General features: G+C 46.2%; 5 protein-coding genes across 9 annotated transcripts in view; 2 read left to right on the forward strand and 3 right to left on the reverse strand.

Annotated features, from left to right (window-relative positions):
- The window catches only part of ALG9 (ALG9 alpha-1,2-mannosyltransferase), an 88,530-nt gene extending 88,348 nt beyond the window's left edge, over positions 1-182 (reverse strand). Inside the window, exon 1 of the mRNA XM_029915690.1 lies at positions 21-182. Coding sequence (XP_029771550.1) covers positions 21-151 — 131 coding nt within the window. The 5' untranslated portion in view covers positions 152-182. The remainder of the gene's footprint in view (positions 1-20) is intronic.
- Positions 183-4,212: 4,030 nt separating this feature from the next.
- FDXACB1 (ferredoxin-fold anticodon binding domain containing 1) lies at positions 4,213-8,111 on the reverse strand. 5 transcript variants are annotated; one of them, XM_029914633.1, is made up of 5 exons: positions 7,864-8,100; positions 7,509-7,665; positions 6,399-6,602; positions 6,006-6,164; positions 4,213-5,642 (listed from the first exon to the last, which is right to left on the reverse strand). In XM_029914633.1, the coding sequence occupies exons 1-5, from the start codon at positions 8,033-8,035 to the stop codon at positions 4,460-4,462; spliced, it is 1,875 nt and encodes a 624-aa protein (XP_029770493.1). In that variant the 5' UTR covers positions 8,036-8,100; the 3' UTR covers positions 4,213-4,459. The 5 variants fall into 5 exon arrangements, 4 of the variants coding, with proteins under 4 accessions (XP_029770493.1, XP_029770494.1, XP_029770496.1 ...); XR_003900076.1 differs by having other exon boundaries at positions 5,437-5,523; positions 6,006-6,293; positions 7,864-8,111; XM_029914636.1 differs by having other exon boundaries at positions 5,437-5,523; positions 7,864-8,111.
- Positions 8,112-8,276: 165 nt separating this feature from the next.
- C11H11orf1 (chromosome 11 C11orf1 homolog) lies at positions 8,277-13,943 on the forward strand. Its single transcript, XM_029914638.1, has 5 exons — positions 8,277-8,545; positions 10,791-11,021; positions 11,517-11,583; positions 11,838-12,786; positions 13,118-13,943. Exons 1-4 carry the CDS (start codon positions 8,504-8,506, stop codon positions 12,005-12,007), a joined length of 510 nt encoding a protein of 169 aa, XP_029770498.1. The 5' UTR covers positions 8,277-8,503; the 3' UTR covers positions 12,008-12,786; positions 13,118-13,943.
- Positions 13,944-19,306: 5,363 nt separating this feature from the next.
- On the reverse strand, positions 19,307-22,821 carry CRYAB (crystallin alpha B). The gene is made up of 3 exons (XM_029956099.1): positions 22,407-22,821; positions 21,181-21,303; positions 19,307-19,654 (listed from the first exon to the last, which is right to left on the reverse strand). The coding sequence occupies exons 1-3, from the start codon at positions 22,605-22,607 to the stop codon at positions 19,451-19,453; spliced, it is 528 nt and encodes a 175-aa protein (XP_029811959.1). The 5' UTR covers positions 22,608-22,821; the 3' UTR covers positions 19,307-19,450.
- Positions 22,822-23,050: 229 nt separating this feature from the next.
- On the forward strand, positions 23,051-24,906 carry HSPB2 (heat shock protein family B (small) member 2). Its single transcript, XM_029956098.1, has 2 exons — positions 23,051-23,747; positions 24,245-24,906. Exons 1-2 carry the CDS (start codon positions 23,654-23,656, stop codon positions 24,700-24,702), a joined length of 552 nt encoding a protein of 183 aa, XP_029811958.1. The 5' UTR covers positions 23,051-23,653; the 3' UTR covers positions 24,703-24,906.
- The last annotated feature ends 235 nt before the right edge of the window (positions 24,907-25,141 follow it).

The following is a 25,141-nucleotide window of genomic DNA, read 5'->3' on the forward strand; positions in this document are numbered from 1 at the left end:
CGCCGCGCCCGCACACCTACTCGGTCCTGGGCTCCGCGCCGCTCGCCTCCCGGCTGCACAGCAGCTCCCGCAGCTTGTCCGCCGCCGCGGCCGCGTCCCCGCCGCCGCCCCCGCCCCCCTTCGGGCGCTGCCGAGCCCCTCGGCTCGCCATGGCCCCGGTGGGAGGAAAGGTAGAATCCGGCTGCCTACCGAGGCGGCGAGCGCGGAGACATGGCTTTGGCTGGCAACGGTGGCCGCCGAGGGACAAAAGTCCTTGACATGCGCAGAAAAGACTAAATTGTAGCGTTGCGGGGCCAACTGGGGCAAATCCCAAAGTAGAAAAGAAACGGGAACCGCGACTTGACTTTCACAGCCATAGCTATCCCAACCGTAGCTGTTTGTAACTCCGGGTGTTCCTCCCGACCACCCCCCCCCTTCCCCCATTTCTCAGCACAAATAGAAAGTGACCGAACAACGCTGCAGAGCGCGCTGCAGATGAAGGGGAGGTCCTTAAAAGGTCACGGACACTGTGCCCTTCCATTCCAGTCTTTTGGTGAGAGTGATAGAAACAACCTGTAGCTAATTAACTGCCCCAGAGAGGCGGAGCAGTAACGGCAGAATGTAGGATGGGAACAATGAAAGCCCAAAACTTCTGGTGCCGCAAATGCAAAGCAGACACCTGGCACTGCCATTGCTGCCACAAAAATTCGGTAAGCATTTTACACGTTTCATCCTTTTCAAATATAATACAACCTTGTTCTTATCAATAAGAAAATTTTAATAAGTAAATTGACGCCCAAGGTTGCATACTAAGAAAGGGTGGAACCATATTCCAGCCCAGGTCTGCCTTATTACAAAGCCCATGCTTTCCCCACCAGGAGATGAGGAGAAAGCTCCCGATGTCCGTTGGCGATGCACACCTGTGACTCCCAGGGGGTTCTTCATCTGTTCCTGGTACCCTGCCCTCAGGGTTCTATCCCTGCTGTGGAGTCGAAATGGGCCCTAACAATAAATGTTAAAGGGGCTTCTGTAAGTAGAGGGTAAAAGCCACAACTAGAAGTAAGACAACTTGAAAGGAAAAAATTTCATGAGTAAACAAATACACAGTCAAGGTAGTAATCACTTATAAAGCTAGTATGAAGGTTAAAAGACTAAAGCAGTAAAGTGAATTATATCTAAAAAATTAGTTAAGGGGAACTTACAAAATAAAAAGATGTAAAATATGACCACGTATACATAAAATGCAGAGGGGGGAGTAAAAATGAAGTTGTTTTAGAAGATCTTTGAACTTAAATGACCATCAACTTACTATACATTACTGTATACTTAGGATGTTATATAGAGAGAGTGCTGAACTTGACAGGGTCCCAGGTTATTATTTAATACTAAAATTATTGACAACGAAGCTTGATCAGAGTGCTCAATTTCCACAGGCATGTATGACGTACCAAGTGCCACCATCCCTGCCCAGCTGTATCTCCTACGGAGGTCTCCTCTCATTTCACTCCAATGCAGGGCCTCCCTGCCCCCACCTAGGAGTGCTACAATAGCATCCTAACAGGGTCTCCCATCTCAAATTCATCCTATGCAATACTGCCCAATTAATTTTTTTCAAAGATTTTAATGTATTTATTTTTGAGACAGAGAGAAGCAATGTACAAGCTGGGGAGGAGCAGAGAGAGAGGGAGACACAGAATCTGAAGCAGGCTCCAGGCTCGGAGAGATCAGCACAGAACCTGATAGGGGCTCAAACTCCTAAGAACCTTGAGATCATGACCTGAGTTGAAGTCAGACGCTTAACCAACTGAGCCACCCAGGCGTCCAATTACTTTTCAAAAGCACTATTCTGTGTTGCCTCCTTAATCAAAAATCACCAGTTTTCCCATTGCCTGCCAAATGAAGTAGACTCCTTATTCCAGTATTCAGTCTTACATCAGCTAAAGCCAGCCCTAACCTACTCTTCTCATCTCCCACTTCTCTCCTACACACATTTACATTCCAACTAACTAGCCTGAAAAGCCCCAGATATTTCCTTATCTGTACCTCTGCCTGGAATGCAAGTCCTCTATGGGGAAATAGGTTCTCCTTAAACAGGTTAGACAAAAGCTTAGGGCAGAAAGCTGCCACCATGGGTCAAAAGTGCCCGAGGTTAGAGAGAGATTGTAATGGGATCGCAAGAAACTTATGTCACCTGCAGGAAATTACTTTCCATCTGACACCAATATACTATTATACTTTGATCACAAACTCCACTTGCCCACCCCCTCCAGGCCCTTTGTTTCTTATATACACTAGTTAATAATTACTATCAGATTGTTTTCTTCACGTTAACCACATGTGTAAGATCGTGAGCGCTCAGTAAATATGGAGACAAAACCCCCTGTTCAGGGCACTTGTCTCCTCCTGGATATTAGCCTCTCTCTCTCATTTTTTTTAAATTTTTTATTTATTTATTTTTATTCTTTTTTTTTTTTTTTGAGAGACAGAGACAGCGTGAGCAGAGGAGGGGCAGAGAGAGAGAGGGAGATACAGAACCTGAAGCAGCTCCAGGCTCTGCGCTGTCAGCACAGAGCCCGACGCGGGGCTCGAACCCACAGTGAGATCATAACCTGAGCCGAAGCCAGACGCTCAACTGACTGAGCCGCCCAGGTGCCCTTAGCCTCTCTTGTATTCAATTATCTGTCCACTCTCCTGCTGCACAAGAGAAAGCTCCAGACTCCTAGTCTGCAGCACTCCTCCTTGCCTAGCAATGCTCCCAGCACATCCGTACTCTTGTTCTGAGATCCAGCTCACATGCTACCTTGTCCACGGACTAGCACTACTGGGGATAGAAACAAGTTATAAATCACATTACCTGCCCTCTATTCACTTAGTCTATGTAGAAAGCTAAGCAACAAACGTATCCATAAAAGATCTCTTGCTTCTTTACCCCACTCCCCAAACTGTTATGCCAGTTTTCCCACCCCCGTTAATGATACTTCTGTTCTTCCAGGTCAAAAACCATGGAGTCAGTCCTGCTTGAGTCCTGTTTTTTTAGCCCCACACCCTTTACCCATGCACATATAGTTCATCAGCAAATCCTTTTATTATTTTTTAATGGTTTTTATTTATTTTTGAGACACAGAGAGAAACAGCATGAGCAGGGGAGGGACAGAGAGAGAGGGAGACACAGAATCCGAAGCGGGCTCCAGGCTCCGAGCTGTCAGCACAGAGCCCGACGCGGGGAGATCATGACCTGAGCCGAAGCTGGAAGCTGGACACTTAACCGACTGAGCCACCCAGGCGCCCCGGCAAATCTTTTAAAAATTACCCAACCCAATAGCTTCTTACCATCTGGTGCAGGTCACCATTTCCTCGTTTGTGTTACTGTAATAATCTCCTAATATGTCTCTTCGCTTCCATTCTTGCCTTGCCACGTGTTTCTCCAAATACAAGGACAAGTAAGGCAGTTATTTCCTTCTGAGTTTACAATATAATTCCAATCTGTGGAGCCTAACTATTCATTAACAGGCACATCCATTAATTGATACTAGAGTACTTCATTCTGTACTGTCCTGGGCTGAGCCAGTCTCCCAGTGCTTCTTAGAGATGCTTGTAACAGAAGCCTCCAAAATCTAGGAGGGCTACGTTTACAGTTAAGAGGTTACTACTAAAGATGACTAGGTGGGAGAAATAACAATGGCAGAAAGAACATGGGCTTCAGAGTCAGACCCAAGTGTGAACTCCAGATCTGACATTACCTAGTCCATAACTTCCACAGTAGTCAACCAGGGAATAAATATTATAATAATACCAATACTAATTATGGAGACTTTCAACTTAACCCAAGCTAATAAATGTTGGTCTGACTCCAAAAACCACTCTCGTAAATTGATGTAATGACATAATACAATACGGTTAAAGGAAGGGAAATTAGCAGTGTGGAAAATATAAATATAAGACACTCAAATTCTATTGCATCTTCAGCAATAGAGCATATAAAATACAAGAGTTTTGTTGTGTTTGTTTTCCTAGTCATTACTCAGGATCAGAATAACTGTACAACTCCAAAGGTCACCGATCACATTATAGCCCATAAGTTTAAGTGACAGAGCCACGAGTTGTTTTTTTTATTTTTAAATATTTTTTATTTATTTTTACTGTAGAGAGAGCGCACAAGCAGGGGAGAGGGGCCGGAGGAGAGAGAGACTCCATGCTCAGCACTGAGCCTGACATGGGACTTGATCCCATGACCCTGGGATCGTGACCTGAGCCAAAATCAAGAGTCGGGCGCTCAGCACTCAACTGACTGAGCCACTCAGGCACCCTGAGTCACAAGTTTCTCTAGACTCAACCAACCCTGGCCAAAGTCACAAGGTTAAAGATTTTACAAACCACACAGTCCGGAAAGGACTACCAATTATAACGTGGTCTTTTTCATTGGCCTCCGCACCCACACCTGCTCGCATGGGGATCACTCTGGGGAAATGAATTTTCTAAACTACCGAGGTATTACGTGTAGTCTTTGCTGAATCTCTTTCCTAAGCTGGGACTGCACTGATGCCACCTGCTGCTGGGTGAGGGCTTTGTCACACGTCTGGTAAGTCAGTCTATAGCAGAGACTGACCTGTTGAGTCTTTGGATGCTGAAAACGACTGAGGAACTGTATGGAGATGACCATGTCCCGGGACACTGCTCGCGCCACTGTGTGAAATTCTAGTTCATCAAATCCTTTCTTCTCATCTAACCAAAAACTAATATCATGAACGTAGCACGGAGGATACAGGGAATAGCTTCTAAAGGGTTCTATGTTCCCGGAGACAAAATTCTTCAGGAAACGGTGATCAAAGCTCCACAGCATCCTCCAGTCTGAGATACCCCAGACAAGCATGGCTAGTAGGTCCAAGTTCATAGACACCAACACAAAACACTGGTCTTCGTGCATAATGCCTGTAGAGGGTGTGGTGACAGACCCAACGGTCAGATCCGTGGCCCAATCTGGGCCAAAATTATGAGGCTTCACATTAATACTATACTCTTTGCCATTTGGTTGAAAGACAAATTCCACTGAACTGCTCAGCTTAGAGCCCTCCAGCAATGTCTGGGTCAGAAGGCTATCAAGAAAACCCTTCAGGTGATCCAGTAGTGACTGAAGACAACCATCCTTCAGATTTTTATTAAACCCAATGATAAATAAGGTCTCATGAAATGCCGGCATTGTGGAAGGCAAGATGCGGCACTTCTGAAAGACAGGCCCACTGAGGACATGCAGGCAACCGGGGAGAAAGGCCGGTGCCTGGATGACCGCCTGCACGTGAACTAGGAGAGAAGGCCTGAGGCAGACCTTGCTTTGGCCGTAGCTTTCTTCATGAGCTTCCTCCTTACCATCTCTTCCAGGATCCCTGAGAAGGCTACGCTCTGAAAATAACACTAGAAAGTCCTCCATGTCTTGCGTCGTCCCATCAGCCAAGGACTCGGAATTTGAGTTATCTTCATGGAGATTAATCCAAAAGGCAGCTGACGGAATGTCACGGCTCCAGGAAGTGAGAACACTAGTGCTTCCCTCTGGAAGCAAAGGGAAGGGACACTTCAGCCTTTTTAGAGGGAAAACTTTTCCCAGTTCAGCAAGGAGTTTCTCATTAATGATTCTGACAGGATGACATGAAGGTGCTTCTAGGAAACCTCTGTTTAAGCACACATAGAAATAACTTTTTAAACTTCAAATAATAAATAGAATGGATAAAAAATTAAAAGCACAAATAGCCATACAGAAAAGAATTTATCTTTAAGGTGAGTCTAAAAGCAAATTAAGAAAACCCATCTACCATAGAGAGATCCTGTGTTTCAGAACTGACAGCCACAATCTCTATATCAGAAAATATGACAAATTTTAGTTCTAAAAAGGCTTGTGTAGGGCCAGACTGACAAGAATTCATAGCACCGACATCATCAACAAGTTATATAGCATCCATTCAATATACAGTTGCCATCAAGCCGATGAGATACAACTAGAGATAGAAGTAACTTCCAGTAAAACAAAAGGTTACCTGTTCAACTTTCCTACAAGCGCTTCTGGTTCTGAAAAGGAAAACCACCGATCACCCAGTTTGGTCCTGAAGATTCTGGGTTGTGAACCTTCAAAGGGTAAGCTCCGGGTGAAGACATGGTTCAAAGCACCTTCTACGTGAAAGGACTTATCTTGACTCCTGGCAAAAATAGTCACCAAGTATGGAGTCAGTGAGTCTTGTCTTTTCTCTTCCTTTCTTTTCTTTCTCTTCTTTCCTTCTTTTCCCTCATTTACTTATTTATTGTCATTTTGTGAAAAGCAAGTATCTCTAGAGACCGAAGCAGGAAATTGGTAGGGGAAAGTATGCCTATGAGATTTTTTTTCATTATTAGTGAGAGAGATGAAAAAGGCTCAGACCTCTGTTATTACTTACCTGTATCCAGTGCACTTGTACCCCGGTACAGCCTCACAGCTGAAGGGATGCACGTCACTTAAAATGAATCCCCCCAGAGCTGCCATGGCAACCACTTGCCAACTGTTGTGCCATTCTCTCAGCGGCTTATCAGCAGGAGTCCCACCTTGTCCTCTACACAATGCCACATGGACTTCTCCTTCTTCTGCGAGAACATCTTTGCAGCTGGCGGCGGGGGCGGGGGGGGGGGCAGGAACACCAGCAATTTATCAGAAACAAGTTGAAATTACCATAGAAGTTGGCTGTATATACATGGTTTGGCTGTGAAATAATTAAATCACATCTATTTACAAAGATCCACAGACTTCAAACCTGCCAAGGAAGCAGCTGGAAGTAAGAATGTAAATTCAATATTTAAATCATAATTGATACTCTGGCTGACCAGGGTATTCCCTGGCTTTGTATCTGCATTGTTCATCATAGAGCAGGTCATAGAAAGGCCAATGTCTGCAACGTTCCTATACAGATTCACTTCCCAGTTTAGAGAGTTGTTCTTGTAAGTTCACTCCCCTTCGCCTATTAAGAAATTCTATTCTTCAAACACTAAAAATCCTGGCTCTGTGAAAAGTTTCTTGACAACTATGACCCCCAGAGACCTCCAAGAGTATCACATATTTTGGTAGAATCGTGTGAAGCAGTTTTTAGTTCACAATAATTTGAGATAGCTACCATCAATATCCTTGGCTTAGGGATAAAGAAGCAAAAGTATGTAAGGATCAAGTAAGCTTACTCCAAATCACACAGCTATTAACTGGTGGGTGGGGATTTGAATCCAGTTTGGCTCCTACGCCCATGCTTTAAGCCATTCCGTTATACTGGCTACCGTTATGCATTATCCAAAATAGGTGATTCTCCCTTTACACGCCCAACTACTACTTGTACTTTTATGTAACCTTTAGGGTTATATGCCTGCCTTTCCAAATAGATCGTGGGTTCCTTCGGAGGTTTATTTTCTCTCTAAACCTATCGTAGTGACTTACACACGTATACCTTACTTCCCAAACTAAAACGTTTTCAGTGCAGTTAACTATGTAATGTACATCTTCAACACTTGTGTTCTCATGTCCTCACCTCTGGAAAAACTTGGCAAGCAGTTCCCTGTTCTTAGCTACTCCAGCTTTGCGTCCACAGTGCGGAAAATTAAAATAAATGCGATCAAACTCCCTGTGGTGTAGTTCAAAGGCATCTGCCAGCTGGGTGCAGTCCACACCAAAACGTACCTCAGTACCTGGCACGAAATATGGACAGGAAGATGTCTCAAGACCCGAATCCCTCCCTAACTTGCACCGTGCAAGACGACCCAGGTTGAAACCCACAAGCGGCTTTCAGGGAACTAGACCCTCAAACGCAAAGAAATGCCCCGCCCATTCCACTTCCGGCCGCGCTGCCGTGGGGCGGGACTTCGCAGAGGGCCTGGCGTCGCTACCTCGCTCGCGCAGGCGCCGCAGATTCTCCCAGGCCACCGGGTCTCGGGCCAGGTCGGCCGGGTGCTGGAGGCAGGTGGCGGTCACGCTGGTGCTGTCATCCAGGGTCTCGCTCAGGGCCGCGGCGAAGGAGAAATTCCCTTCCCCAACCAACAGGAGGCGCCGAGGGGCCATGGCCTCAACTTGCTCCCCTCTCGTGTCCGCCGGGGCACCAGTTTATTACGTCACTTCCTCCGTGGGGGCGGGGGAAGAGAGGAGGGTTCGCTGGCGGGTCTGCTCTTTATGGTCGCTGATTGATGACGCGCAGACAGCGTCCAGTAGTTTTGACAAACTGGTGCAGCGACTGGGAATGGGGGGGATGAAACAGCTATGCGTGCAAAAGTGAGACGCGGACCACTCTGTCCCCTCCCTTCCCCACACCCTTAAGAGCGTCGAAATAAATGCTTTTTAGCCCGAGGCTGCCCTGAGCGACTTGGTCACACCTGCATGAGGTCACAAGCAATCACTAGCGCCGAGGGGCCGGCCCGGGGCGAGGCGAGTTCGGAGTGAAAGAAGCGGGGCGGGGCCGAGGTCGAGAGGGTGGGCAGTGTTCTGCAGGTTTCTATCCCCGAGGGTTTTAGTACTGCCATCCCCTCGGCCGAAATGACTGCAGCCCCTTGTCTCTGCTGCTCGGAATTTCTCCAGGTGCTTCCATCTCCTACCTTATATTCATTCAAGAAATACTGAGTGGCTGTTAGGTGTCAGACGTTAATGGCGGCTAAATACGTAGATGAATAAGATGTGGCCTATGATTTCACGGAGCTTGTAGTCTGGTGGAGACTGCACAGCAAAAGAGGCAACTCTGGTACAGTGGGAGGCGGTGCTGTGGGTGGAGGCGTAGAAGGATTTATAGCCTTACCGAGTTCTGGGATGACGTGGAAAAATACCCTAAGTGGAGTGAATTTGCGTTGAAAGCTGAGGGGGAAGTACACCTGACCTGGGTCAAGAGAAGAGGCAGAAGGAACAATATATGCAAAAGCACGATAGAGAAACACAATAGCCGAGTTTGGCTGAAATGTAGTTGGAGGGAGAGTCGGTAGCAGGTGAGATTGAAAAGAGTTAAGCAGGGGCGCCTGGGTGGCTCAGTTGGTTAAGCGTCCGACTTGCGCTCCGGTCATGATCTCACGGTTTGTGGGTTCGAGCCCCTCGTCGGGCTCTGTGCTGACAGCACAGAGCCTGGAGCCTGCTTTGGATTCTGTATCTCCCTCTCTCTCTGACCCTCCCCTGCTCGCGCTGTCTCTCTCTGTCTCTCAAAAGTAAATAAAAAACATTAAAAAAAAAAAAAAGAAAGAAAAGAGTTAAGCAGGGGCCAGGTCATATAGAACATCGTAAGCCATTGTAACAGCCTGAATCTTATCTGAAAATAGTGGCCAGCCACTAAAAGATTTTAAATAGGGAGATGACACAATTAGATTTTCATTTTCACACATTCTTCTTTCCTATGGAGAAAGAATTGGAGAAGACCAAGGCTGATGGTAAGGACATCAAATAGGCAACTATAGCAATAATGGTGACAAGAACTGATAGTGACATAAACTGGAACTTGGCAGTGGTGCTGGAAGTGACTGATTCAGAAATCAATAAGAATTAGAGACAGAATGGATGTAAGGGTTGATAGAGGAATCAGAGTCAAAGATCAGCCTCTGGTTTGGGGCGTGGACAACTGAGTAGATGGTGATGTCTGTCCTTGTGGCCCCAAGGACAATGTCACCTTGGTCTACAGTCCGAGTACTGGGCTTGTCAAACTTTGTGGGACCATATACTCTTAGTCACCATGCTATTTGTTGACATCAGTGTATGCATCTGTCTTCACAAAGGCATCTAGTGTGAGGGCAATTACCTTCAAAGCCGCAGTATTGGCTTTGCCCCTACCTGTGGAAAGGTGACTCGGTGGGCTGTAACTTTCAAATCATGGCCTCCTGGCCATGGTGATCTGGGTGGGCTCCATTCTTTCATTGCTCGGAGAACGGGAAATGCAGGTTTGGTGATATCTCTTCCTTTAAAAAAAAAATGGAAGAGCTGAATAAGATTGTTTATCACTGTCCTACAGAATCTTCAAACAACACAACCTACTCACCATCAAAATGCTCTTCTTCAGAGAAGGTACCGTCTTGCCCCCATGCCAAGGGACCACAGTCACCTTTTGGCCCAAAATAAAAATGACTAGGTGTTTGCTTCCTTATAAAAAATTGAAATCAGACATTGCTCATCTGATCTGTGCAAAACAGTGTTGATTAGGAGGACAGGTGGAGGAAGAGGGTGTGATAATAAGATACAGGTCTTGTCCTCAAAGGACGTATGCAGTTTAGCACAGGATGTGCAACACAGACTTCAACGCATGTTTGAAGAACTCTAAAATACGGTAGAAAGTTAAACATAACGAAGATACCATTGTGAGGGACACGAAGGAGAGAGAAGTTAACTTGAGGGAAGACATCATGGAAGAAGTGGCGTTTGACCTGAGTCCAGAAAGAAGGAAGCTATCACTTACTGAACATTTGTTGTATTATCTAGTTATCCAACTCGCACTTCCCCCTGTTCTCTTTGACTATAGCACTACTGTCTATCCTTAAACTCTTACATCTCAAAATTTCCTGAAAACTTACCTAGTTTTCCATATAGTATTGGGATACTGAAGGTTTTTCTGTTTTGGGGGTTTTTTTGAGGGTGGCATTCAGTGTACATAGCCCTCTGCTACTTTTGATTGAAAGGGTAGGCCAAAGGATTCATGTACCAGAAAGACAATAAACAGCCACAATTAAATTGGGAGGAGAACGCAGATCCTTAGTAAGGTGTGTTTATGTTATGCTTGGCCGGAGGGGAGAAAGGAATGAGTGTCTTTTGTGCTCCCTAGTCTATGCAACAATCTTCTGTTTTTGCCTTTTCCCAGAGACAAGCCCTTGCCTATCTCTTTGCAAACCCACACTATGGCAGCATCATTAATGCAGACGGCCATGCAGAAGTGTGGACAGATTGGAATAGTGTGTCCAAGTTTTTCCAGTATGGATGGAGATGTACCACTAATGAGAATGCCTATTCAAACCGGACCCTGATGGGCAACTGGAACCAGGAAAGATTTGACCTAAGGAATATCGTGCAGCCCAAACCTTTGCCTTCCCAGGTAGGCAACCTCCCCTTCTGTTCCCTTCTGTTAGCAAGAGAAATACCAGTGGCCCTTTTAAAAGTAGGACTCTGATAACTTCCATGCTGAGATCTCTCAGGCTTCTCTGTTCATTGAGGTGGTCAGGAGTGGTCAGCAGTCTTTAGTTGGAACTCCTATTTTACCATGAAGTAGAATATTAAGATAATAAAAGGACAGGTACTCTTTTTCTCTTGCTTCTCTTGTGATTCCTCAACATAAATATGTGTCTTCTGACTTAGGCTGTCGACCTACATTTGTCATTCATCTGCATCGTGCCCTTAAATCTTTCCTAAACAAACAAATACACAAACACACAAAAGACCAGAAAGTTAGTAGAGTATAAACTGACAACATATGACCTCTAGTCTACCTAAAATATGATAGAGCCTATTAGAATTCATGTCCTTGTGTCCTTTATTTCCCAGGATTAGGTGTAGATGCCTGTATTTTTAATTGATTACTTTTTCTTTCCAGTTTGGACACTACTTTGAAACAACATATGATACAAGCTATAACAACAAAATGCCACTTTCAACACATAGTAGGTGGACTATTTTTTACAACCCTTATATTCTCAGGACCTAATTCAGTGCCTGGAACAGAGAAGGCACTCCGATGAAAGCAAATTGAGTGAGTGAATAAGTGAATGACTGAATGAATGATTTCTCTCTTGTCTCAGTTCTGACGGGACTCCCTCGACTGACTTCTGTCAGAAATAGGAGTGAAGCCGACTACTAAGACTTCTCATTGTTGACTGATTACACTTGTCCTTCCTTCTCTTTTCTCTTCCCTCAGGATTCAAGCGAGAGCCTCACTCGTTCCCAGGACACCAGCCTGAGCTGGACCCCCCTAGATACAAATGCACAGGAAAATCCACCTGTATGACTAGTTACTCAAACCCTCAAATTGGGCATCACTCTGCGCGTGTGTGGAATCCTAGTAACTGCCCGTTTCAGGGACCGTGATTCTAAGAAGGAGTAAGAAGCTTCGTTTTTCCAGAATAGATTGTAGGAGGGAGCACATTCTAAGCACAACTCAGATTCTAGCTGATGCTAGCACAGTTTCCCAATCTCAATAAAGAAAGCACAGAAAATACTCCCTACCCTCCTTTTTGTTTCTTCTAATCAGGATTTAAATGTCAAGTTTAAGTACATTACATCTGCTCTTAGTTCTACATCACAAGCTTGTAGAGAGGATTCAAAAGAATTCTCCAAATCTGCAGCCACTTAGCTCTGCTCGGCCTTCCATTCACGGCAGACCTGAAAATCCAGCATAACATAGTTTATGTCTATGAGCCTGGCAATCACAGCCAGTGTAACTTTATTGTGAACATCCCCTCTTAAGGACTAGAAAAAGAAAAGTAACTTTTTAAAAATTATTATAGTGAATTTAAAACATACAAAATTAGACAGAATAGTATGATGAACTTTCCATATACCATCACCCAGCTTCACAATTTCTGACCGATCTTAACTATTCCTATCTACTTTTTCTATTTTTTTTTTTTAATTTAGTTTTGGACCAGATCTCAGAAATTATACCATGTTGTCTATCAAGATTTCAGTATATATTTCAAAAAGATAAGGACTGTTGATTTTCTTATTCCCTCCCAGAGACCATCACAGAAACTTCCTCATCAGACAAAGCTGACAGGTGTGGAAAGCAGTGGTTCCCAACCGGGAGCGACTCTGTCCTTCAGGAGGCAGGTGGCAATGTCCAGGGACATTTTGATTTTACAAAGCTGGTATGTCTTTTACATCCAGTGCGCAAATCCCAGGGGTGCCACTAAACATCCTATAATGCACAAGCGGAGCCCCCACTTCAGAGGATTATCCGGCCCCAAATATGACTAATGCAATATCAAGAAAGTCTATTCTAAAATGATAGCTTATTGTAGCTTTGGTTTGCATTACACTGACTGCCAGTGACTTTCATTGGTCCCCATTTCTGTAAATCTCTTATGTACAGTCTTTGTCCACTTTTTTTTTTTATTGGAGAAGCTGTCCTTTTCTTGGTTTGCAGGGGTCCTTTGTATATTCCTGCTACTAATGCCATTAATCTCTTATAATTTTTAGAGATTACATACATTTCCCTTTCTGTCAGCTTCTGTGGAGGATTAAAGATGGTCACAAATTCTTTGGCACTACTCTTACCAAAATGTGGACATCTGTGCCACTTCCTTTTAAATATAAACAGACTCTGCAATTGCTTTCACCCAAAAACAAAACAAAACAAAACAAAAAACATGGCAAAGGTAACACCATGCAGGTCTCTAGGCCCAGGCCTTAAGAAACTGGCAGCTCGCACTTCCTGTCTTGTGGAATACTCCTTCCAGGAGCCCTGAAGTCCAGCCACGCGATGGAAACACCCTACAGAGAGGCCCTCAGACTACAGAGAGAAGGGCGCAGCGGAGTCCCGCCTTCCAACCATCTTTACCAAAGCATCAGGAAAGAGGGGTCAGCCATCTAAAAGCCTGAATACCACCAGCTGACCCCAGTCAAGGTCATGAGGAGCTCAAGAATTGCCCAGGGGAGCCCTCTGCTATAAATAGTAAGGTCTAATAAAATTATTGTTAAGCTACTAAATTTTGGGATAGTTTGATATGCAGGAATAGATCACCAGAACAATATTCTATAAATTAAGATTGTAATCTCTAAACTTGCAGAACTTTCTTATTGCTTCTAATAGTTTGTCTATTCATTCTGTTGGGGTTGTTTTGGCAGATGGTTATATCATTTGCAAATATTGGCCAGTATGTCCATTCTCCTGAATGTTATTTTTTTTCATTTAAATATTTTCATATTTATCTTGTCCATATTGTTATTTACCTTTTCTGCTTAAAAAAAATAACTACCATCTCTATGTGTGAATAACAAAGAGATTGTAGCACGTATGAACTTACTGTTCGATCTTGTTAAATGTAAGAGTTACCTAAAATGGCGACCGAGCAGCCATTCTGCTGTGGGTCGGAGAAGGACTCTGTGTACCTACAACCCCCACCCGCAGACGTGGAATGTCTGCGCCATCTGAAAACAGCCAGTCATGAAGCTCCAGCTTCTCATCACCCTGACAGAGGAAGCAACCTGTCCCATCCTGCCACTTCCCTAAAGTGCCCTTATTTGGTGGTCTGCCCTCCCAGGACCCAACCGGAAGTCTTTCACCAATAAAAAACCTCGCCCCTCCCGTACCAGGCGCGACTTCCCTGACTCCCCACTCCCAGGGTCATGGAACCTCACCCGGGGAATCGCAGATGCCAATAAAGGCTTTCTTGGCTCCATAACCTGGTCTCTTTCTTTCCTCTCGTCTCTGCCTCTGCCTCTTTCCATGCTCCAGTCATCCCTTATTTCTCACTTCTTTAATCTTAAATTAAGAAGTATGTCTCTCACTTACTCTTTGACTACCACTTTCCTGAAACTGTATTTACAGCAATGGAAGTTTTGCCAAATCTAATGGATGCTTCAGCTGATATGTTACTTGACCTTTATGTTCTGTGTTTATAATCCGCCTGACACTCACTTCTTTCTTCCCTTTCTGTCTATGCTAGCATGCTAAGTACTTTTTCTCCCACCTTTCTGAGACACCTCTTTGTCTCTTTTACAAGTTCATCTTTCTCTACCAACCCCTTACATCTGCCCTTCCGATGATTCTACTGCTGGCCTTCTCCCCTGGCTCCTTGTGGCTAATTCTGTGTGATACTATCAACTCCCAGACCTTCAACTCTCATCTACCTGCTTCCATATTCTAAATCTCTGCTTCTATACCAGATGTGTCTCCGGAACTCTGCATGTACATATCCAACAATTTATCGAATGTCTCCATTCGAATTCCCAAAGGCCCACAAACTCACCATACCTACAACTATACTCATAATCTTCTGTCTCAATTTTTTCCCCTCCTAATGTATTCCACATCTAGGTGAATTCATTAGCCATCTGTTATGTATCTTAACTACTCTTTTTTAGTTTTGATATTATATACCATAGGATAAGTTTATCCAGTTGTCAAAACCAGAAACCAAGGAGTTATGTTGGCCCCTCCTTTCTTGTCCCCATTCAAACACAGAGCCTTGTCCACTCTACCTCCACGTTGTCTTGAATACGTCCCCCTCTTTTACATCTCTGTTGCCTTTTCCATGCTCCAGTCATCCCTTATTTCTCACCCAGTCTGCTGCGAGACCTTTTTGGTTGATATCCCTATTTTCCATTTCAGTCCCCACATATCAATCTCTATATTCCTAGAGTGACTCTAGAAAGCTAATCATGACTCTCACTTGATTAAACCCTTTATTGGCTTCTGTTTCCCTCAAAGTCCTTAGCAGAATGCTTTTCTAACTCCCTAGACTGGTCTCACACATGCGCCCTTCCCGTCCCCCACCCCCCTTCTGGTGCCCAGACCAAACCTAAATACACTGGCACTTCATGCTGTTTGCTCTTCCTAGATGTATTCCCTTTCTTCTTCACCTTGCTAGGTCCTATAAACCGATGATACTATCAACTTGCTAAGTCTTATAAACCGATAATAATTCAGTTAGACACCCGCTTGGATGGCTATAACCAAAAAGATAATAGTGTCGGTAAGAAGGAGAAATTAGAACCCTCATATACTGCTGGTAGAATGTGAAACAGTGCAGCTGCTTTGGAAAACAGTCAGGCGGCACCTCAAAAAGTTAAACATAGGGACACCTGGCTGGGTCACGTTGGTGGAGCAATCAACTCTTGTTCTCAGAGTTGTGATTTTGAGCCCCATGTTGGGGATAGAGACTACTTTAAAAAAATAAAAAATAAACATGTACCCTGTAGTGAACTGTACTGGCATACCATAGGAAATGTGGGTCTAATTGTTTTTTTAAAAAAGGTTTGAGGGTCACAGGTGGCTCAGTTGGTTAAGCAGCCGACTCTTGGCTTCGGCTGAGCTCATGATCTCCATTGTGAGAGCAAGTCAGGCCCAGAGTCAGACTCTGTGCTGACAACATGGAGCCTGCTTAAGATTCTCTCTCTCCCTCTCTCTCTGACCCTCCCCTGCTCATGCACACACATGCAGGTGGGATCTCTCCCCCCAAAAAACATAAATAAACTTTTTTTAAAAAAAGGGTAAACATAGAGTTATCATATAATCCAGCAATTCCACTTCTAGGTATATACTCAAGAGAAATGAAAACAGTGTTTCACACAAAAAACAGTAATGTTCATAGCAGCATTATTGATAACAGCCAAAAAGTGGAAGTAACCCCAATGTTCACCAACTGATGAATGGGTAAACTATTATATCCATGCAATGAAATATTATTTGGCATTAAAAAGGAGTGAAGTACTGATATGTTTAACAACATGGAAGAAACTTGAAAACATTACACTAAGAAGAAGCTAGTCACAAAGGAATACATATTGTATGAATCCACAATATGAAATGTCCCAAATAGACCAATCTATAGAGACAAGAAGTAGATTAGTGGTTGCCGAGGGCTGAGGAGTGGGTATTGGAGGGGCATGGCTAATGGGTGTAAGGTATCTTGTTGGCTAATGAAATGACCCTAAAGCTGATTATGGTGATGGATGCGCCACTGTGGGAGTATATTAAAAACTAGTGAAGCATACAATTTGAATGGGTTAATAGTGTAGAACAATAGCTCAATAAAGCTGTTAAGAAATTTTGATTGGGGGTAACCATCTCCAGTATTCCTTCCATGTCCATAACAGATATTTTAAAGGGATATCATAGAATCTTGAGAAGATGTTTTAGAATTGTCCTTTTATTTGCCTGCTCTCCTACTCAATTAATTCTTTTAGAGCCGACAAGATGTCTTATTTTTGTAGTTAGCACATAGTGGGCACTCAGATATTTACTGGATGAATAAGCATTATAAATTTTCAGAACAAAGATCAGACCCAGTGCATCATTCTGCCCCCTGTCCCTCCCCCACTCATGCTCTGTCTCTGTCTCTCTCAAAAATAAACATTAAATTTTTTTAATAAATAAAAGATTAAAAAAGGTAAAGCACTTAGTATAGTCCCAACCACATAGTAACTGCTCAATAAACGTTAGTTAACATAAAAAAAAGAATAAATGCTAGTTAGAATTGCCTCAACAGACTTCTGGCATAATTCAAATATAGGGAATGAAGTAGAATTATGGATAAGTTAGCTTGTAAAGCTGGAAAAAAATCCTTAAATATACTGGACTGGAAAAGTCCTAAACTAATGACCATGAACAGCCCTAGTAAAAGATGTGATCTGGAAAAAAATAACAATAAAGCACTAGTCTCACTTGAGTTCAGTAGAAATGCACCCAAAAAGCGACCCTGCACATTTTGAACAACTTTTTCAAAAGCATAAATATCATGATCTAATAAGCAAAGTATGACTTTTTTAAGACCAAGTCATCAAGACTATTGTCTGTTTGAGAAGTCTGGTAATCCACTAAAATGATTAAAGTTGACACATGGTTTCCAGGACATTCTTGGATTTTCACACTAGTTAATTCAGCCTCGGTCAGTTAAGAGTCTTTTTGTGTACCAGTAACATAAAACCATTGTCAAAATAGATTGAACAAAAATAAGGCGTAAGACATTGGTCTAGAGTTGGCCAGTTTAGTGATTCGTGACCCATCAAGGACCTGGAGTCCTGCCACCCCCTTGCTTAGCCATCCTAGGCGTATCATGGATGGTCCCTCATGGTTGCAAGATGCCTACAGCAACCTGAGTGTCCCCTCCTCATGCTCCAACACCTGGAAGAAAAAGAAGAAAAATCTCTCCTTACCACCTTTCCTTTCCCCCTTTCTCTCTTTTGATGCGTCGTTTTAAAAACTCAAAATCTCTCCCAGAAGCACCTCCAGCTAACTTCTTTCTGTCTCATTAGCTGTAATTGGGTCATAGCCTTTACAAGATTAATCTCGGTAGAGGGAAGGGAATGTCCATGATTGATTTGGGCTAATCGAGATAGACCACCTGGGGCACCTCAGTGGCTCAGATGGTTAAGCGTCCAACTTTGGCTCAGGTCATGACCCTACCTCATGAGCATGGGGCTTCACGCTGGTTTGGAGCCTGCTTAAGATTCTCTCCTGCCCTTCCTCTGCCCCTCCCCCACTCATACTCTCTCTCAAAAAAGAAAAAAGATCACTGAGGCTGGAGCTTGGGTTCACTCTCCTGAGGCACATGGCTAGGAGGTATATAGTGAATACGTAAACCAATCTGGGGAGCTGTCGACAAGACTGAAGGGGGTAAATAGGTTGGTTAGGCAGCCAACAGCATCTGCAACACAGCCCCAAAAATTAGCTGGCTAGATGACAACATTTCTGACTATTAGGAAGTTGTTTTTTAGGAGAGAACACTTTGAACCTGTATAGATGTGCAGTTTATATTATCCTGGCTCCACACCCGTGCATCATGAAAAATTTTGGCAACTGTTCTGCGTAGAGTATTTTAAAAGCAGGGCCCACCCCCAATCTGTTGGCTTTGTGGAGGCAGGAACCTCACTTCACCTCATGGTCAGTCCTTGTGCGATATCAGAAATTAGATGGACGCTGCTACAGTAAAATAGGAGTTGTCCGCAAACATTTATGCCAGAAAACCCACACCCAGGATATTTTTCATTAGTGGAGTCAGAAGTTTTGTCTGGACCCACAAGTGGAATGGGGATGTTTTTGTAGAGTAAAATGTCTTTGTTTAAGCTAAATAATAGATTCACCTACTGATCAGTGATTAATTGTAATTATAAAGCTTAAATTTTTATGGTGGGGGTAGATCATCGAATTGGTTCCCAAAGGTTTTTGGTGAATAATTTAGAGATTACCACTGAAAGGCTTGTTTGGTGATAGTCACCCAGCTAAGTTCTGGTTATTGCTCTCGTGAATCAGCTGAAGGCAGCAGGAAATGTCAATACTGGGGGCACCACCTCCTGCCTGGCAACATGATTAACTGCGGAGACTCACTAACGCTTTTATCCATTGTTACCAGAGTTCGTTCAGATTTATTGTTGGAAACGAGGAGAGGAACGAATATTCCTTGAACTCTGCCAAGGGCTTTACCTATGTTTTTCCCTTAATTTACTCCTCACAACACTCTACAAATCAATGCCACGTTACAAATGTAATACCTAAGGACTAGAAAGGTTAAGTAACTTGTTAAATTTACACTCTTAGTAAGTAGTGGAGACAGCCACTCTGACTATAATATCCCAAGCCCCCTAAATCATAATGTGGTGATTAAATGGATCTGCTGTATTTCCACACTTCTTTTTAAAAATACGGAATATCCAAACACAAGACAGTTATCTGTTGCTGAATGGTATTTTATTAGCTTCATAATTTGGGCCTGCCCTTAGCATTAATAAGCTTCAGTACTAATCACAAGATTTTCATTCATTGGTGGGGACATTTTCTTGTTTTAAAAAATGCAGTTAGAGAAAGGGCTTCTATTTCTTGGGGGCTGCGGTAACAGCAGGCTTCTCTTCACGGGTGATGGGAATGGTGCGCTCGGGGCCAGAGGCCTGCTTCCTTGGTCCATTCACAGTGAGGACCCCATCAGACGACAGGGATGAAGTAATGGCAAGAGGGTCCACGTCGGCGGGGATCCGGTATTTCCTGTGGAACTCCCGGGAGATGAAACCGTGTTCATCCTGATCCACGACAAGGAGGAGAGAGAGAGAGAGGTGAGAACAGGAAACAGCACCCCTTGCTGAGAACTCACACACCTTCCTTCCCCTTGGGTGTGACCATATGCCATTGTAACGAGAGAAAAACCTCACAGGTGCTCTGGTTAGGGCTGAGAGCAGCTGCGTAGGTGGTCACTCCTACCAAGGAGAGTCTGAGAAGTCAAAGAGGGCCCTCCAGACTGAGGCATGGATATTTTTAGGGTTATTTCCCAAAGGTTTAGATCAATGTTTGTTGGGCCTCCAGGAGCTAGAATATCATCCAGCACTGAAGATGTGAGTCCCTAAGGAAGTCTAGACATTGTCCTGACTCTTCAGGAATGTCCCAGAATGTCCCAGACTGCTGCTAAAAACAACAACAACAACAACAAACAAACAAAACTTCATCTAGGGAGACAATGACCCAAACTTAAATCGCACAAGCAAAACTGAAACAGCTTGAGGACCTCAAACCACACTGTTAGGTAAACAAGTATCGGAGTTATCAATGATTGGTCAGAAGCTAACTCATTTAAAAACCCTCCCAGAAATTAATGAGAAGCTGTTCCATATTCTAGGATTCTGTTAAGTACTAGCTGATTCTAATCTTTAAACCAGCTGAACTGCAAGCATTTAGGCAGACAGGCTCCCAATTAAGTGATTTCCACATGGGCTGCAGGATTTTAGCTGCTGAATGCAGCTCTGAAACTTAGGCAAAGCAGGTGGTTGAGCATTTAGATGAGCTAAAAGTGAGAGGATTCAGGAACATCTAAAAGCGAAGTCCCAAAGTCAAGGGTCTTTAAGGTACCTGCAGTTTATACAATGATGTAAAGTAGCCACATGTCCAAAAAATGCTATTCCTAGTTCAATGGTCCTCAACTTTGACTGTACATTAGAATTACCTAGGGATCTTCCCTCCACCTCGCCCCTTTAAAAAATGCTGATGTGGGGCGCTTGGATGGCTCAGTCAGTTGAGCATCTGACTTTGGTGCAGGTCATAATCTCACGGTTCGTGGGTTCAAGCCCCGCGTCGGGCTCTGTGCTGACAGCTCAGAGCCTGGAGCCTGCTTTCAATGCTGTGTCTCCCTCTGTCTCTGACCCTCCCCTGCTCACCCTGTCTCTCTCGCTCTCTCTCTCTCTCTCTCTCTCAAAAATAAATAAAATATTTTTTAATTAAAAAAAAAAAAAGAAATGCTGATGCCTGGTGCCCGCCCCTGAAAATTTTGGTCTGGAATATGGCTAAGCACTGGGACCTTTTTTCCATTCCCTTAGTGATTCTAAGATGGCCAAGAATTACGGGCTTAATTCAGAAATAAACATCCCATCTATCCCACCGAAGGCAATCAAATCAAAACGAACAACAAAGATCACTTCTCTGGCCCAAACAACAACAGCAGGTCTACCCCTGTCCCAGTCCCTTGTGACAGGAAGGTTGCCAGGCTCAGAGGCTGATGGCGGTGTCGGGCATATAGTCCACCTGAATGAATGAGCAGAAAAGAAAGCAAGCTACGCACCTGGCGCTCTTCATGCTTGCCGTGCACCTCAATCACGTCTCCCAGCACCTTAACCTTGAGTTCCTCGGGGGAGAAGTGCTTCACATCCAGGTTGACAGAGAATCTGTCCTTTTCCAGACGCATCTAGAAATGGCAAGATGGAGAGAAGCAGGTAGGAGAAAAGTTGGTAGGAATGTGGATTACCCTAGTACAGTCTCATCATTCTGCAGATTTATCCTCCTTTCTTTGGCTAAGAGAATCTCATTTTGAATAAACATGGCTCTCTGGTTCAGGGGAGGCACCACACTGGTACCCAAGGCATACCACATGGGCATCAGATCCAAACCTTCTTTACAGAGATAGGAAAGAAGAAAGGCGGCCCAGGCCAATCACAAGGATGGGTCTGGGCCCAGTTTCTGCTGCCTCTCTGACCCTGGTGCCTGGCCTTGTCATTTGTCTATGAGACAAAGACCCCTTCTTCTTGCTCAGGCCTGTGCCAAGTTTCCCACCCACTCAATCTGGAATGTTCTACTGGCCCTGATTGTCCTTCCAAAGCCCTTGCTCACTCAGCTCCTGTTTACTCACACTTGAATATTTTTAAACCAGAGTGTTATCTGTGACAGCTATGTCAGTTTTATCTGCTCACCCCATTCTCCTACCTTCTTAGGACAAGTAAGGGGGAGTCCCAAGAACTGTCCTACATTCTTTTCTCCTTAGGTATGGGCCCAGGTCAGTGCCCTGTCACAGCCCTGAGAAACCTGGGAAATCACAGACAAAGGACTAGAAGGGAAGAAAATAGTGGTTTCTGTCATCAGCTCCATACAGTGGAGATGAAAAGCTCAGAATGAGGCAGGACTGTTTCCTGACTCTAAAACTTGAAACGATAAAATTTATCAGGAGTATGAGGGATTAGAAGACCTGAGCAAAGGAGTCTGAAGGCAGCTCTTTCCCTGTAGATCTTTACGAGTCAAATCAGAAAGGGGCATCCTACTTAGAAATTAGGGGATTGAGGGTGATTCTCACAGCAGATGGAAAAAATGTAGTAAAGCAGGATACAGAGGAGCATCAAATACAAACAGGCAACCGGAGGAAAGAACCAGTAACCCAGTCTTTCTTCACTGGTGGACACACATGTGCCCACGACACTTAGATGCAGCCAGAGTTAGGCGAGGGGAAAGAGGAGAGCAGGTGGATAGGCTGCCAGGAGGTTCCGGGAAGAGCTCCTGTCCCGGCAGAGGGAGACTTACCTCTGAGAGCCCAGTGTCAATCCAGCTAGGCGCCCGCAGGAAGGAGGGTGGCCGGAGGTAGAAGGGGCTCAGGGAAGTAGAAGTTGGGAAGAGATCAGACTCCAACAGGTGCTCCCCGAAGAACTGGTCAAAGAGGCGGCTGGGGGAGTGGAAAGGAAAGAAGGGGCGGCGGATCCAGGGGTGGTGGATGGCGATGTCCATGGTGGCTAGGTGAGTGGAGGGGGGCGGCTGGCTGGTCAGCTCCTTCAGCCGCAGCTACAGCCAGCCCCTTATATACGCAGTCTTGTGAAGCTTCTGGAATGATGATGTCAGGAGTTTTATTATCCCAGCTCACCGCCCGTTCATGGAGACTTGTGATCCGGGATTTGGCAGTGTGACACATACCCAGTACTCACTGAGCTAAGAAAAGAGAAATACAAACACGTCTGAGCTGGCCAGTGACTTGTCCTGGTCCTGTTTCACTAGCTTTCCGTCCACACCCAGTGGCGCCCCCTCCCACCCCCTTCTGTGGAGTTGGGTAGGAGTCAGGAATCCCAAGCAGGCAGTGGTGCCCGCCCCCCCCCCTCCTCTCCAGCCTAGCATGCCAGGGGATTTGGGCCAGCGGCTATCTTGAGCCTGGGCAGGAACTGGAATCTTCCTAGGCTGGGCCCCAGGGACATTAACTCTTCGTGGGGCCCTGGAGGAGAGCAGTGATCACCAGAAGTCAGTGGCGGGCATCTGTGTGGTGCCCGGGGTCGACCTGGGTTCAGGAAAGGATGCTGACATTGATCTGGGCAGGGAGACCCTTCACCCCACCCCAAAGAAAGGGTGGCAAAGTTGCTTGCATCTCTCACCTTCCACATTTAAGCCAGGCGAGCTTTATGATGGAGGATGCAAGGCGCCCGAGACGGAGGAGACGCGGCGCGTGGAAAATGTGCAAACTGAGGGTCTCGGCGAGGCCTGTCCAGGGCCCCCCGCACCAGCCTCCCACCCCCAGCTCGCTGCCCAGCCAGGACCCCCAGCTGTCTCTTCGGGCAGCCTGCGACAGCTGAAGGGTGTGCGGGGGGAGGGCACGGGGGTCCAGGCGGGGCTGGTCGCACATTTGTCACTGACGCTCAGGGCCCGGCTCCCCGCCCCTCCCCCGCCCCAGGCTCGGCACTATTTTGGGTGGTGTAGACCCCGCCCCCACCTCCGACCGAGCCCCGGCTCTCCAGGCAGCTGGAGGGGTCGCTGCACCTCGGACCAGGGCCGCCAACGCCTCTGCAGCCATGTCGGGCCGCTCGGTGCCCCATGCCCACCCGGCCACCACGGAGTACGAATTCGCCAACCCCAGCCGCCTGGGCGAGCAGCGCTTCGGAGAAGGTACCGCACAGACGCCACCCCCTTGCCTCCCACCCCCACCTCCTGAAATTCTGGGCTGACCTCCCAACGGTCCTGGCCTCCACCCCACTGCGGGCTTAACTGAACTCACGGGGCGAGCCATCTCCCACCCCGGACTCCCCCTCCGCCCCCAGCCAGGCAGCGCTCGGTCCCCTCCTGCTGACCTCGGGGCACTCGCGGGGCCCTGCGAGCCTCCAGTGCCTGCTCCGGGCCACCTCGCTGTGACTTCTTGTTCCCCTTCTGGCCACCCGGCCCCGGTTTGGTTTGCCCTCTTGCACCCCCAACGCCTTCCCCGTCTCAGCCCCCTCTCTTTCCAGCAGCCCCCTTCCAGCCGCTAAGGGCCCCAGCCTCATTTTCCTGCTTCTCCTGACGCCTCTCTCCCGATGTCCCTGGTCCGCATCTCTGACCTCCCCCTTTCACCCGTGTCCCCACCGCATTCTGCCTCATCCTGCCTCCTGCCTTCTCTCTCTGCCCCTCAGGCCTCCTGCCAGAAGAGATCCTGACCCCCACCCTCTACCACGGCTACTACGTGCGGCCCCGGGCCACCGTGGCCAGGGAGGAGGGCCGCAGAGCAGGGGCCTCGGAGCTCAGGCTCAGTGAGGGGAAATTCCAGGCATTTCTGGATGTCAGCCACTTCACCCCAGATGAGGTGACCGTAAGGACTGTGGACAACCTGCTGGAGGTGTCTGCCCGGCACCCCCAGCGCCTGGACCGCCACGGCTTCGTGTCCCGAGAGTTCTGCCGCACCTACGTCCTGCCTGCCGACGTGGACCCCTGGCGGGTTCGCGCAGCTCTCTCCCACGACGGCATCCTTAACCTGGAGGCGCCTCGGGGTGGCCGACATTTGGACACAGAGGTCAACGAGGTCTACATCTCCCTGCTCCCTGCGCCTCCTGATCCAGAGGAAGAAGAGGAGGCGAGCACAGCCGCGCCCTGAGTGCCACGGAGCCAGCACCCAGCGAGCCCCTTTCCACTTCCCGTGGTGACAGGAGCAGGGGGCCACCACCCCGGAGGTAGCAGCATCCCTGGGGGGGAAGGGAAGAGCGCATGGCCCCCAATGTATGGTTTGGTCCCTTGAGACATGTCAAAGCATTTGTGTAGTCCTGGGTGGAGCTGAATAAAGCCCAATCTCAGGGCCTTGTTTGTGCTGCTCCCTATTCTGTGGCCTGGACCATGGGATGGGCAGGGAGGGAGGAGGTCACAGCTAGACAAAAGCCTCCTCAGTTAGAGGTGCCCAACGTCACAGCACCCCGAGCTCACACTTGGGTGCTGAGATCATACCCGGAAGCTGACGCTGGCTCCAGATCAAATTCCTCGCCATAATTTTCTCACAATGCAACAAAAGAGAGAGTGATCCTGGGAGGGCAGAGGGATAT

This window comes from Suricata suricatta, chromosome 11 (assembly GCF_006229205.1).
Source record: "Suricata suricatta isolate VVHF042 chromosome 11, meerkat_22Aug2017_6uvM2_HiC, whole genome shotgun sequence".
Classification (NCBI taxonomy): Eukaryota; Metazoa; Chordata; class Mammalia; order Carnivora; family Herpestidae; genus Suricata; species Suricata suricatta.